General features: G+C 51.6%; 1 protein-coding gene across 1 annotated transcript in view; it reads left to right on the plus strand.

The window, feature by feature from the left end:
- DNAH2 (dynein axonemal heavy chain 2) overlaps window positions 1–13,799 on the plus strand; it is a gene marked incomplete at its 3' end in the record, with an annotated part of 86,420 nt that overhangs the window by 68,997 nt on the left and 3,624 nt on the right. Inside the window, exons 65-78 of the mRNA XM_082860253.1 lie at window positions 3,154–3,318; window positions 4,013–4,138; window positions 4,277–4,425; window positions 4,501–4,567; window positions 4,701–4,851; window positions 5,104–5,252; window positions 5,445–5,578; window positions 5,733–5,877; window positions 5,959–6,158; window positions 7,626–7,752; window positions 9,261–9,447; window positions 9,657–9,805; window positions 9,932–10,115; window positions 10,351–10,541. Of these exons, the coding sequence (XP_082716379.1) occupies window positions 3,154–3,318; window positions 4,013–4,138; window positions 4,277–4,425; window positions 4,501–4,567; window positions 4,701–4,851; window positions 5,104–5,252; window positions 5,445–5,578; window positions 5,733–5,877; window positions 5,959–6,158; window positions 7,626–7,752; window positions 9,261–9,447; window positions 9,657–9,805; window positions 9,932–10,115; window positions 10,351–10,541 (2,124 nt within the window). The remainder of the gene's footprint in view (window positions 1–3,153; window positions 3,319–4,012; window positions 4,139–4,276; window positions 4,426–4,500; window positions 4,568–4,700; window positions 4,852–5,103; window positions 5,253–5,444; window positions 5,579–5,732; window positions 5,878–5,958; window positions 6,159–7,625; window positions 7,753–9,260; window positions 9,448–9,656; window positions 9,806–9,931; window positions 10,116–10,350; window positions 10,542–13,799) is intronic.

Consider the following 13,799-nt stretch of genomic DNA (forward strand, 5'->3'; position numbering starts at 1 on the left):
TTCAAAATTATACCTCAATAAAGATGTTTAAAAAAAAAGAAGAAAACATCATACAATATAAAAGCTGTATTACACAGCAAAAGAAATTATTATAAAATCCTGTTTCTTGAAAAACAAAAATTTCAATAGTGTAAAAAAAAAGACATAAATGGGAAAAGTTATTTTCAAAAAAAGATAAAGATGATGTTAGGTGTGATAATGATGCCATGATTATGTCCTTTTTAAAAAATGAGATGCCTTGGGCTTCCCTGGTGGCGCAGTGGTTGAGAGTCCGCCTGCCGATGCAGGGGACACAGGTTCGTGCCCCGGTCCGGGAAGATCCCACATGCTGCGGAGCGGCTGGGCCCGTGAGCCATGGCTGCTGAGCCTGCGTGTCCGGAGCCTGTGCTCCACAACGGGAGAGGCCACAGCAGTGGGAGGCCCGCGCACCGCAAAAAAAAAAAAAAAAAAAAAGAGAGATGCCTTATGAGGTATTTAAGGTTGAAATGTTATGAGTTTGCAATTTAAGATACTTTGGCAAAAAACAAGTTGATGGAATAAATATAGCAAAATGTTAACAACTGTTAAATCTAGGTGATGGGTATATAGGTATTGCTTATATTAGTCTTTTTTCTAGGTTTGAAATGTTTCATAATAATTTTTAATTAAAAAAAGATTAAAACTGCAAAAATGTAAAAACTGTGTGTATGTATATATATGTGTATAGTAGTGGCATAAGTGTAATAGTCAGATATGGAAGTAATTAACAGAAGACATAAAAAGAGGAATGGTTAAAAAATAATTTGCTACTGAAGGATGGGACTGAGTAGGAAAAGTGGGCTAGAAGACTGTTGCTTTTCATTATAACCCGTTTTATTATATTATTTAGGTTTTTAACCTTGTGCATATATTTCTTACATGAAAAATAAAAACAGTGAAGACAACACCACACGCAAAATAAATAATGAAATATAGATCCGTCATGTGGGCTGGCTGCCTCCCCAGAGACCAGTCTCCGTGGGAAGCCAAATTATAATCAGAGTGTTGCTGATGAGCATGGCCTCAGCGCACGGAGGTGGTCGCGTGAACCTGATGACAGGGGTCACGCGGTAGAGCCTGCCAGATAACCCAACACGCGTGTGCAAGGGGACCTACATTTCCCTGTAGGTCCCCAGCCTCCAAGTGGCCCAGCTGATCACTGAGTGACACCTTCTTTCTTTAGTTGCTAATGGCGTCCAACAGATTCCTACCAAGGCTTGACCTATAAGCCGTCCTGTCACTCAAGGGTGACATTTTGAATCTCCACTTTGCCTTAAAAAATATTCCTTGGAGAGCTCCCTTTCCCATTCCCAAGTTCTCGGAGGTCAACCTCAATAGCTGAGCCCAGGTCCTGCTTGCTTAGTACACAGTAGGCGTTGTGCTGCAACCCACATTTATCCTTACAGCCATCACTCAGGAAAGTGGGGCAATGATCGGAGCACTCCTTGCACGGCTGCAGACTGCCTCTCCCAGTGGGGATGCAGCAGGAAAGAGAACTAATGTTTATCGTGTGCACACCCTGTGGCAGACACTTAGTGTAAGGCCAGCCCCCCGTTCCTCTTCATGAAGAGGATAGGTGACACGGTGTGTTCACAGACACGATTACTGTTCGCCAGTCAGGCACACATAGCGGGTCCTGGAAAAGACTCAGTTCTTTTATTTATTTATTTATTTATTTTTGTGGTACGCGGGCCTCTCACTGTTGTGGCCTCTCCCGCCGCGGAGCACAGGCTCCGGACGCACAGGCCTAGCGGCCATGGCTCACGGGCCCAGCCGCTCCGCGGCATGTGGGATCCTCCCGGACCGGGGCACGAACCCGCGTCCCCTGCATCGGCAGGCGGACTCTCAACCACTGCACCACCAGGGAAGCCCTCAGTTCTTTTTTTTTTTCCTTCCAGTTTTATTGAGATATAATTGACATGCAGCACTGTGTAAGTTTAAGGTGCACAGCACATTGATTTAACTTACATACATCATGAAATGATGATCACAATAAGTTTAGTGACTACCCATCATCTCATATAGAGGCAAAGAAAAGAAAAAGAAGAAAACCTTTTTCCTTGTGATGAGAACTCAGGATTTGCTCTCTTAACAACTTCCATGTACAACATACAGTAGTGTAATTATATTAATCATGTTCGTTACATCCCTAATATTTATTTAGTTTATAACGGGAAGTGTGTACCTTTTGACTGCCTCATCCAGTTCCCCTCCCTCACCCCCTATCTTTGCCTTTGGTAATCACAGATCTGACTTCTTTTTTATGTTTGTTTGTTTGAAGTATAATTGACCTACAACACTATGTTAGTTGCAGGTGCACAACATGGCGATTCGATATTTCTAAACATTACAAAACAATCACCACACAGTCAGTTCTTGACTTCGGATTTGAGTGATAAGGAGTTCCCTGGCGGTCCAGTGGGTAGGACTCTGTGCTTTCACTGCCAATGGCACGGGTTCAATCCCTGGTCCGGGAACTAAGATACCACAAGACGCACGGCACGGACAAAAAGAAAAAAAAAAAAAAGATTTGAGTGATATATTCCAACCTCAGCAGAGCCCACAGGGTGGCAATGAGTCGAGGTGAGGGAGGCTTCTCTAAGAGGTAAGGCTCTTCCCAGGTCCCATCTTCGGTGGGACCTCGGACCTGGGCCTTTTTCCTGAATGGACTCCCTCTTCCTCCCTCCAAGAGTTCCTGGGTTCATTCTAACTCCTTCTTCCTCTCTCAAGGTCTCACCTTAGGTGTGGCCTCTGGCACGGAGTGGCCGTTATTTCTGTGCTATCTGGTCCTCTCTTGCCAACACATCCTGTGTGCTTTATCACTATGCTACGAGAGGTCCGTCTCCTACTCAGCCTTGAGTCCATTACCAAGTAGTTTCCAGGCTCAAGGAAAGGGTGGTGGAGGGATGGGAAAGAAAACGCAACTTATCACACATATTTGATCTTGTTTTTCTCCTCACAACAACCCTGTAGGGCAGGTGTTGATTGTTCTTATTTTGCACGTGAGGAAACAGGCTCAAAGAGATCATTTTCCCCGAGGTTCATTTTCCCACAACCCGGCAGACTGGTGATCCGAAGCCAGGACAATCTGGCCTCAAGCCCTGTGTCTGATCCCTGTACTCTGATCCCTCCCAGGTGGCCGGGAAACTGGAGATGCTGAAGAAACAGTACGATGAGAAGCTGGCACAGAAGGAGGAGCTTCGCAAGAAGTCCGAGGAGATGGAGGTGAAGCTGGAACGAGCCGGGATGCTGGTGTCTGGGTTGGCTGGCGAGAAGGCCCGATGGGAGGAGACGGTGAAGGTGAGATCATTGCACCACCTGGCTGTCCTTCTTCCCTGCCCACCAGTGCCAAGAGCTCCCGTCCCATTTAGGTTGAGGGACAGGCGGGGGAAATGGGGGTACTTGGGTGAAGGGACATCCAAGAATGGGGCATGGGAGTTCTTCCCCTCCACCTCCTGACATTTGGTGAGAATAGTAGAAGGAGAGACTTTTTGTACCGTGGGGGATCTGCTTCTGTGTTTAGGTAGGGCTGGAAAGCACACACGAGGACCCTTGACATAGCCCACTGGCCAGATTGAAACCGAGCTGGGGCATCTCGTCTCTACCCTCGGTGAGCTCCTGGCTTCACAAGAGGGTTAGGCCTTATCGTAAGAAATAAACATTGCTGTTAAAGATGGGGAACTCAAGGGAGTTCCCTGGTGGCCTAGTGGTTAGGGTTCGGCACTATCACTGCCATGGCCCGGCTTCGATCCCTGGTTGGGGAACTGAGATTCCTGTAAGCCGGATGGTGTGGCCCAAATATGAAGAAAAGGGAAAAAAAGATGGGGAACTCAAAAGTTGTGAGAGTAGGTTAGAGTTCTCAGGGTACAAGGGTCTAGGAGAGGCAAAAACTCTCTGATCTGGTTAGTGTCCAGAGGAGAGTGCCTTCAGAGCAGTCCAGGTGTCTCCAGGCTGGGGGCCCAGGCAGCCTTACACCTCCCCTGCTGTCCTCCAGGGCCTGGAGGAGGATCTGGGCTACCTGGTGGGAGACTGTCTCCTGGCAGCTGCCTTCCTGTCCTACATGGGACCCTTCCTGACCAACTACCGGGATGAGATCGTCAAACAAATCTGGATCAGGAAGGTGAGGCAGGGCTTAGGCGTGATGAGTGAGCTCGTGGGCTCTGAGATTGTGGCCTTTGGGAGTAACAGAGATGTCGGGAAGGGGCAGGGGTGCTGGGCTCAGATCTCCAGGCTGAAGCTTGGGGCTCTTCTCACCCAGATCTCGGAGCTGCAAGTTCCTTGCTCACCCCACTTCACCTTTGATAAATTCCTGTCCAATCCTACCAAAGTTCGGGACTGGAACCTCCAAGGGTTGCCCTCGGATGCCTTCTCCACTGAGAATGGCATCATTGTCACCCGTGGCAACAGGTAAGGGTGCTGCTGGGAGCACGAGGCTGAGTAAGGGCAGAGAGCCTGTCTTCTGACTCACGCTTCCTCCTTCAGGTGGGCACTGATGATTGATCCTCAGGCCCAGGCCCTGAAATGGATCAAGAACATGGAAGGAAGTCAGGTATAAGGCTGGGGGACTGATTTGTCCCCTTATATTCTCTTCCCAAGCCTGACTCTTCCTGAGGTCCTTCCCTCAGGCCATTACCCCCCTTGGATCCTGCAGCAGTTCTTGCATCTTTTTCCTTGCTCTCTAGGGCCTACAGATCATCGATCTGCAGATGAGCGATTACCTTCGAGTCCTAGAAAAGGCCATCCAGTTTGGACACCCAGTACTGCTCCAGAACGTGCAGGAATATCTGGACCCCACACTCAACCCTGTGCTCAACAAATCTGTAGCTCGAACTGGTGAGGGCCCAGGCTTATTGTGGGGTTGGTCTGGACGACAAATCCTAGAGCCCAGCCGAGTCGGACACAGGGGAAGAAAGGGCTGGGCCTTTGGCTGTGTCCTCTACTTACCTGTCCCTGTATTCAGACAGCCCTGGGCCGGGGACATTAGGGCAGGCTGAGTCGCTGCTACTGGATTCCAGTTGGGGAACAACGGGTCAGCCCACACCTGGTCACGTGGGGTCCTTTCCCTTGACCCTCCTGTGGGTGCAGGTGGCCACCTGCTGATGCGCATCGGAGATAAGGAGGTGGAATACAATACCAGTTTCCGATTCTACATCACCACCAAGCTCTCCAACCCCCACTACGGCCCAGAGACCTCAGCCAAGACCACCATTGTCAACTTTGCCGTCAAAGAACAGGTGGGTGGGGGCTGATGCCTAGACTGAACTAGGGTGGACCCGGGAGGGCTGTAGAGCCCGGCAGGATTGAGAAAAGGCTAAGATTGTGTCGGGCAGCTGCGGATGCGGATGCGGGGCGTGAGAGGGGTAAAGGGACGAAACGGGTAAAGGTCACCGCGGTGGGATTCTCACCACGAGTCCTGGCGATCCCAGGGCCTGGAGGCCCAGCTGCTGGGCGTCGTGGTCCGGAAGGAGCGGCCGGAGCTGGAAGAGCAGAAGGACTCACTGGTCGTCAATATCGCCGCTGGCAAGAGGCAGCTCGAGGAGCTGGAGGACGAGATCCTTCGGTGAGACCTTGCCTCCCCCCACCCGCGGCCCGCTCGTCTGCTCGCAGGCCAGACTACAGCCCCGGGGGGCTGATGGGGGCGTCTCCCCACTCCCCGACCCCAGCCCAGTACCCCTAAAGCCTCTCCACCCACGTGCCTCTTGGCTTCCCTCCAGGCTGCTGAACGAGGCCACAGGCTCCCTGCTAGACGACGTGCAGCTGGTGAACACGCTGCGGACCTCCAAGATAACCGCCACGGAGGTGACAAAGCAGCTAGAGACCAGCGAAACCACGGAGATCAACATCGACCAGGCCCGCGAGGTGAGCCCCTGCGCCCTCCGGCCCAGCCCCCTCCTTGCCCGAGCCCCCGCCCCTCCGGCCCTGACTCCGCCCCCTCCACAGGCTTACCGCCCATGCGCCCAGCGGGCCTCGGTGCTGTTCTTCGTGCTCAACGACATGGGCCGCATCGACCCCATGTACCAGTTCTCGCTGGACGCCTACATCAGCCTCTTTATCCTCAGCATCGACAAGAGCCATCGCAGCAACAAGCTGGAGGACCGCATCGACTACCTGAACGAGTACCACACCTACGCCGTCTACAGGTCTGCGCACCGCCCCGCGCGCCGCGCGAGCTCGGCGGGAGGCCCAGTGGCTCTACGCCGACGCCTCTTGCTACTCGTGCCTTCGTGCTGCCCCATGCCACCGCTCCTGTCCCCCTGCTCCTCTCTCCACGCACTTCCCCTGGGTGGCGTCCGCGTTCGGGGTCTCACCGTCATCCACGGGCTGACTAGTCCGTGTCCCAGTGTACCTTCTCTTCAGGTCTCCCTTGAGCATTAGCCCTGTGTGTAGGACCGTCTCCTATACCAGCACTTCTCAAACGGTTCAAGTGCCCACGACGCACTGGGAATCGTGTTAAAATGCAGACTCAGATTCGGTAGGTCTGGGCTGGGGCCTGGGAGCCTGCATTTCTAACAAGCTCCAGGTGAAGCTGCGGCTCTTGGTCTGTGGCTCGCACTTTGAGTAGCGAGGTTCCTGACCCCTCTGCCTGGGCTTCCCACAGAGCCTTCAGGTTCAGCTTGTTTCACGTCAAACTCATTAGCTTCCCTTTCTTCGGGGCCACACCCCTGAGCGGCACCAACACCCGCCTCCCAGGCACCCAAGCCAGAAGCCAGGAGATGTTCCTGACTCTTCGCTGTCCCTCACCCCTCAGATCAGTCACCAGGTTTTGCTCATGATTCTTTCTGCAAACTGTTCCCCCACCCCACCCGAGTCTCCCCAGTGCCATGACTGCACTTCAGTGGAGGCCGCCGTGATCTTTCTTTCTGAATTCCCCAACGGGCTCCCAACAGGTCCTTCTGCCTCCAAGTCTGTCCCCCTCTAATCTGTCCTCCTGCAGGCGCCAGCGTGAGCCTTTCAAACACAGAAATCTGGCCATGCCACTCCCGGTTTACACTCTTTGGTGGTGGTTTCGTGTCCAATGGCCACAAAGTCCTCCATGCCTTGGCCACCGCCTGCCTCCCAGCCTCACCTTTCCCCTCCTTACGCTGGATGCCTGAGCACCGCTGACCGGCCTGCACGCCATGGTTTTCCCGCCCCCACTGCCTGCTTCGCTTGTGCTCTGAGCTCTCCCTGGCGTCCTCCCCTCTCCTCTCTGCCAATCACTCGGTAACTCAGCTGTACCTCCAGGCAGCTCCGCTCCAGGCAGGGCGGGGGCTGCCACCCTTGTATAGGACTCATCACGTCCTATGGTAGCTGATGGCCTCTCGCCTGTCCTCCCCACTCTACCTGACTTCCTCCAGCACAGAGACCGTGCTTGTTCATCTTTGTGTCTTCAGGACCTGGCAGAGTACCTGGCACATAGCAGGGGTCCAGTCGTTGTTGAGGAAACTCTGGGAAAACCACGTCCTCTCTCTAGTGCCCCGAATGCTTGGCTGTTTACAGGAGGTTTGGACTCGAAGCTGAGTAAGGCCCTCCTTCTGTGTAGGGCTGTGTGATGGTCCGGTCCTCTCTCAGGAAGCATTCATGCTGAGTACCCTACCTCCCGCCCCCCCATCCCCTGTCCCTCCCAGGTACACCTGCCGCACCCTTTTCGAGCGCCACAAGCTACTGTTCAGTTTCCAGATGTGTGCCAAAATCCTGGAGACTTCCGGCAAACTCAACATGGATGAATACAACTTCTTTCTGCGCGGGGGCGTGGTGAGTGGAGCCGAGGGCACATCCGAGGGTGGGGCGGACAAGGCTGGGGATGGACTCCACACCCAGAGGGTAAGGCCTGAGGCTCCAGCGAGTGCGTGTGCGCGGAGGGACGCTGGCAGGAGCAGGCGCCTGAAAAACTCCTGGGGGGGGCCACGGGGGGTGACTTGCCTTGTGCCTCCTTGCCCGAGTCACAGGCGGGGCTTTGGGCCCCTTACCTGCGACCAGCTGCTTGGTATGAGCTGGCCACTCTTTCACTGCCTCTCAGGCCACTCCTTCCCCAGCCTAATTTCGTGGCCACCATTACACTTTCTCCCTTGTCAACACCCTCAGCCCCTTTGCACACCGCCCCCCCCCTCACCCCCCCGCCCCGCACGGTGTGGCATTTGCTCGCTGAAGCTACCGCTCTGGTAAGGTCCAGCTCTCCTTCCCCTCTGTCCCGGTGTGACCCATGCAGCTGAGCTTGACTGGAGAAAAACATGCCCACACCGACTGGACTCACTTTAAATCCATGACCGTGCACCTCAGGTGGGCCCTTAAAGCTGCCAACCATACCACGGTTCCCTGAGCCGTCAGCACACCCTCCTTGGACAACAGTTTCATTCCTTTTGCCACCTTCACTTCACCTCTCATCTGGATTTTAGCAAGAGCCTCTGCCACCCCTAGTCTCTCAACACAGCGACCAGAGAGGTTCTTTGAAAATGGATGCCCCATCACTGATGCCATCCCCCGCTGCCCAGCTCCACACTCCGTCCACTCCAGCTGCACGGGCCTCCTCTTGTCGCAGGCATATCCCACCCCAGGGCCTTTGCACTGGCTGTTCCTTCTGCCAGAAAATTGTTCCCCCTCCCCTCCTTCAAGTCTTGATTTAAATCTCACCTCACTGAGATTTCCTTGACTTTCTTATTTAGTATTTCAGACTACCCCCCAGCACTTCCAATCTGCCTTATCCTCCTCAACCTATTCTCTTTTTGCATGGCACTGCCACCTTTATCGTACTAGATAATTTACTTGTTATGTTTTTGGTTCAGTATCCGCTGTCTCATGTTGGAAAATAAGCTCCTCAAGGGCAGAGGTGTCTGTTTTGTTCAGTGGTGTGTCCCAGGTGCTTAAAACACATAGTTGGTGAACAACAAATATTTGTTAAAAAGGGTAAATGAGTGAGTGAACAGTTAGTTTGTGCTTCTCTCAAGGGTGAGGCTGCAATTGAAATCATTCGGGTAAGAGGCATTATTGCCAGGCAACCACCAGAGGGCGCCCGCTTCTTAACTTCGGACTGTGGCACCTCCGCACAGCGTCTCAGAGACCTAGCCCCCACCCTCGCCCCTGCCCCCCCACTTATTTCCCCAATAAAGGTGGATTCCGATCCACCTCAGATTCCTGTATTTATTTCTTCATTTTGTTTCATGAAATACTCATCATGGCTTTTCCACCTTGAAAAAAGAGATAATGCTCCTTTTGGGGTGTTCCCGGTCAATCGTTTTCTCCTCTCGCCACCCTCCCACCCCCAGGTCCTGGATCGCGAGGGCCAAATGGACAACCCCTGTACCAGCTGGCTCGCAGACGCCTACTGGGATAACATCACAGAGCTGGACAAACTGACCAACTTCCACGGGCTCATGAACTCCTTTGAACAGTATCCTCGTGACTGGAACCTGTGGTACACCAGTGCCACGCCGGAGAAGGCTATGTTGCCAGGTGCCTGGGCGCCAGGCCTCCCTCTCCTGCCTCTCTCCTGCCCTCGTTCAGCCGCGTGCCCGCTCTTCCCTCTCTAATTCCTCCCCTCTCTCTCCCAAGTTCCCTCAGCGCGTCTGCCTCCTGACCCGGCGTTCCTGCAGGTGCCCCTTTGTTTACATTCCCAGCTCTTCCCAACTCACTCTCCCTGCGATTACTCACCTCACCCCCAGGTGAGTGGGAGAACGCCTGCAACGAAATGCAACGGATGCTGATCGTTCGCTCCCTGCGCCAGGACCGCGTGGCGTCCTGCGTAACCTCCTTCATCGTCTCCAACCTTGGCTCCCGCTTCATTGAGCCGCCTGTGCTAAACATGAAGTTGGTCAGTGGCTTGGTTTCCTTCCCGCCTCCCTCTCCCTGTCCCAGGCGGCCGCCCGCATTTCCTCAATCTCTGTCCCACTGCCTCACCCGGCCTTCTGCCTGAGCCCACGCCCTGTGCTGCCGGCAGGTGATGGAAGACTCAGCCCCGCGGACCCCACTCATATTTATCCTGTCCCCCGGCGTGGACCCCACCAGTACCCTGCTCCAGCTGGCAGAGCACACAGGCATGGCGCAGCGCTTCCATGCCCTGTCTCTGGGCCAGGGCCAGGCCCCCATCGCGGCTCGGCTCCTCCGAGAGGGTGTGGTTCAGGGTCAGTATCCATCCTGTTCTGCCCCCATCTGTGTCCCTGGCCCGACTGCCCACCACCTCCCACCTCCTTCGCCCTGCTGTAACTGCAGCTCCCACTTCTCCAGAAGGCCCCAGGGGTGGCACCTGAGCATTTGGACCCCATCTCTCCCAGCCACCACACACACAATCAGGTGGAAAGTGGGGGGACAGGTGGGGCATAGGGAATGGTTCCCACTGCATCCAGCATCTCCTTGCAGGACATTGGGTGTTCCTGGCCAACTGCCACCTGTCGCTGTCATGGATGCCTAACCTGGACAAACTGGTGGAACAGCTGCAGGTGGAGGATCCACACCCTTCCTTCCGCCTCTGGCTCAGCTCCAGCCCCCACCCAGACTTCCCTATCTCGATCTTGCAGGCCAGCATCAAGATGACCACAGAGCCGCCAAAGGTATGGGCAACTGACAGCCAGCAGCGACCGTGCCATCTGGCCTACCTTTCATCTTCCAGGCCTCAGAGAGAGGGTTTAACCTTAACAACAACATGGCTTTTTTTGATTCTGCTGTCCTCTAAAAAATTCCACCTCCTTTCCCTCTTCTGTGTGCCAAACTCTTAGAACATAATAGTAATAGCTAACACCTCTTGAGTGTTATATGTGCCAGGCATTGTTCTAAATGCTTTACACTTATTAATCCATTTAACACACACACACCTATCAGGTAAATACTACCGCCCCCATTTTACAGGTAGGAAATGGAGGCAAAGGAAGTGTATATAACTAGCGCTTGCACCCTTCAGACCCTTCCTCCTCCTGACATTTCCTTACATTCTTACCCTGATGTCACTTCCCGGCCTTTCTCCTTCCTTCCCTCCAACTCTATTGAAAATTTTATCTCCAATATTATAAGGTCACCATTGAATGCAGTCAGTGAATTGCAGATTTAAAATCTGATCATGTTGCTGCATCCTACCCACTTACCTCCTACTTAAAACTATTTTAGTCACTTTTCATTGCTTTTAATCAAGATCAAAACCCTATTCACATGCCCCAGCGGGCGCCTCCCCAGCTTTGTCGGTCGCCGCTCTCCCCTTCACTTTCTTTGCTCTACCTACACCTTGATTTTTAAATTGCTTTGTTCTTCTTCCTTGATAGACCCTGTATTCTCCTGCTTGGGGCTTTTGCATGTGCTGCCCTCCCTGCTTTCCTCCCCGTCCCCTCCTTTGCCCCTTCAGGTCTCAGCCCCACCAGCACTTTCTCAGGAAGACTCTGACCTCCATGTCTAGGTAACACTCCTAAAACCTTCACCACTCCCTCTGGTCTTCCCACTGTGGGGAATTTTACACGTATTAGTGTGATCCTGGCTGATGCCTGACTTCTTTTCTAGACTGTAAGCTCCAAGAAGAGGGCAGAGGCCATGCCTTTTTTTCCCCCTCACCGTTTTGCTCATCCTGTGACTAACACAGGGACGCGCATGTAGTAGGTGCTCAATAAATGAGGACCCTATGAATGCACAGGTGTGTGGATGTCTTTCATCATTAAATCCTTTTTGACCACCTGGAGGCAGCTGGCACAGTTGACTGTCCCTCTCCCTGGTTTCCCCCCGACACACACTCCTGGTCCCCCCTCTGTTTCTTGCCACATTATTTATTACTTCTGTGTTTCTTTCTCGTCCTGTCCTGTCCTCATTCTACATTTCCTCCTTTCACAAGTTGATGGAGAAATTGTCCTCTTCCTGATTTCAACCCCAATCCCCATCTCTGGCTCCAGTATCAAACTCACTGCAGGGTCTGAATTCCATCCGGTTACGAAGCATTTCTTTTCGGCACACCAGCACCATAAATCCCACACTCTCTAAACAAGTCATCCTCCACGTAGATTATCTCCTCATCCCATTTTTGTTAATGGCGCCACTAATTTTTTTTAAATATATGTTTAAAGTTGATTTTTATTTATATTCTTTTCTGCCAACAAAAGTATTCTGTACTCCCATTTAAAAATGTCAAACGGTCCAGAAATGTGTTGCCAAAGAAACATTACTTTTTTTTTTTTTTTTAGTTCATCTTTTAAGAGCCTTTCTTATTGCCTTCTAAGAGAGGTGTGTGGCTTGGTAGCCCGTGGGCCCTCTGTTGGCTGAGCCCCACCCTCTGTGATGGGTAGAGATGTGTTGGCCCTGAGGTGGGTGCTGTTTAGGTCGGCATGATAAGCAGTAAGCGTGGAGGCAATGATGAATTGGAGCAAAACCCAGGAGGAGAGAGGAGTCAGAGAGGATGGCTCTGCCGTGGTTGGGTCACCAGAGGAGAGGGCCTTGTTCTAGCTCAGCCCAGGAGAGCCTTCTGTGAAATGCTGCTTGCTGGTGGTGCAGAACCTTCCTGGGATCCACCAAACCTTCAGAGAAAGTAGGACATTCAGGGTATAGTTGGTGCAACCAGATTTCTTTTGGAAGCAGACAAAGAGGCCAATATTTTAAAAGTATTTTATTTGGAAATAATTTTAAACTTACAGAAAAGTTGTAAGAATAATAGTACAAAGAACCCTCACATGTATGTTACCCAAATTCATCTGTTGTTAACATTTTGTCCCACTTGCCTTATCATTTGATCTCTCTCTGTTTTTCGCTCTCTCCTCACTCACACTTCTTCTGAAACATTTGAGAGTTCATTGCCTGTATCCTGGCCCTTTACTGCTACATACTTCAGTATATGTCAGTGTAAAGGGCTCAGTCCTAAGAATAAGAATGTTTTCTTATATAATTGCAAGCACAGTTGCCAACTTCGGTAAATTGATACACTCTTTTAATCTAAATGTATTATATATTCCAATTTTGTTAAATGTCTCAATCATGTCATATATATACAGATGGGTTTCTGGGCCCTTTATTCTGTTCACTGGTCAACTTGTTTATTCTGGGGTCAGTGTGCACTGTCTTAATTACTATATAGCCCTATAATAATTCTTGATAGCTGGGAAGGCAAGTCCCCTCACCAATGTCCTTCTCCAGGCTATTCCTGACCTTTTATTCTCCAACATAAATTTTGGAACAAGCTTGTCAAGTTTTCACCAGAAAAATTCTATTGATCAGTTTGGGGGAAATCATCATCTTTAGGATATTGAGCCTCCCAATCCATGAGTATAGTAGGTCTCTCCATTTATTTTTTATTTTTTTGGCTGTGTTGGGTCTTTGTTGCTGCTCACGGGCTTTCTCTAGTTGCGGCGAGCGGGGGCTACTCTTCCTTGTGGTGCGCGGGCTTCTCATTGCAGTGGCTTCTCTTGTTGTGGAGCACAGGCTCTACGCGCGCGGGCTTCAGCAGTTGCAGCATGCGGGCTTCAGTAGTTGTGGCGCGCCGGCTTAGTTGCTCTGCAGCATGTGGGGTCTTCCCAGACCAGGGACTGAACCCGTATCCCCTGCGTTGGCAGGCAGATTCTAAACCACTGCACCACCAGGGAAGTCCCTATTCTTTATTTCAATAAAGTTTTGTAAGTTTTGCTATAAAGATGTGTAAAGGGAATTCCCCGGTTGTCCAGTGGTTAGGACTCGGTGGTTTCATGGTATTTTACATAATTTGATGATGGTTATAAATGGTATTTTTTTAATTATATTTTCTTTTTGTTATTGGTTATCCAATGTTCTTACTTCTGTTTTCTCCCTGCTCTATTCTGTCCATCATATATGAGTCTTCTTAAAATACTCTTTCAGTGTATCACTGTCCT

Source organism: Leucopleurus acutus (assembly GCF_964270905.1).
Source record: "Leucopleurus acutus genome assembly, chromosome: 19".
Classification (NCBI taxonomy): domain Eukaryota; kingdom Metazoa; phylum Chordata; class Mammalia; order Artiodactyla; family Delphinidae; genus Leucopleurus; species Leucopleurus acutus.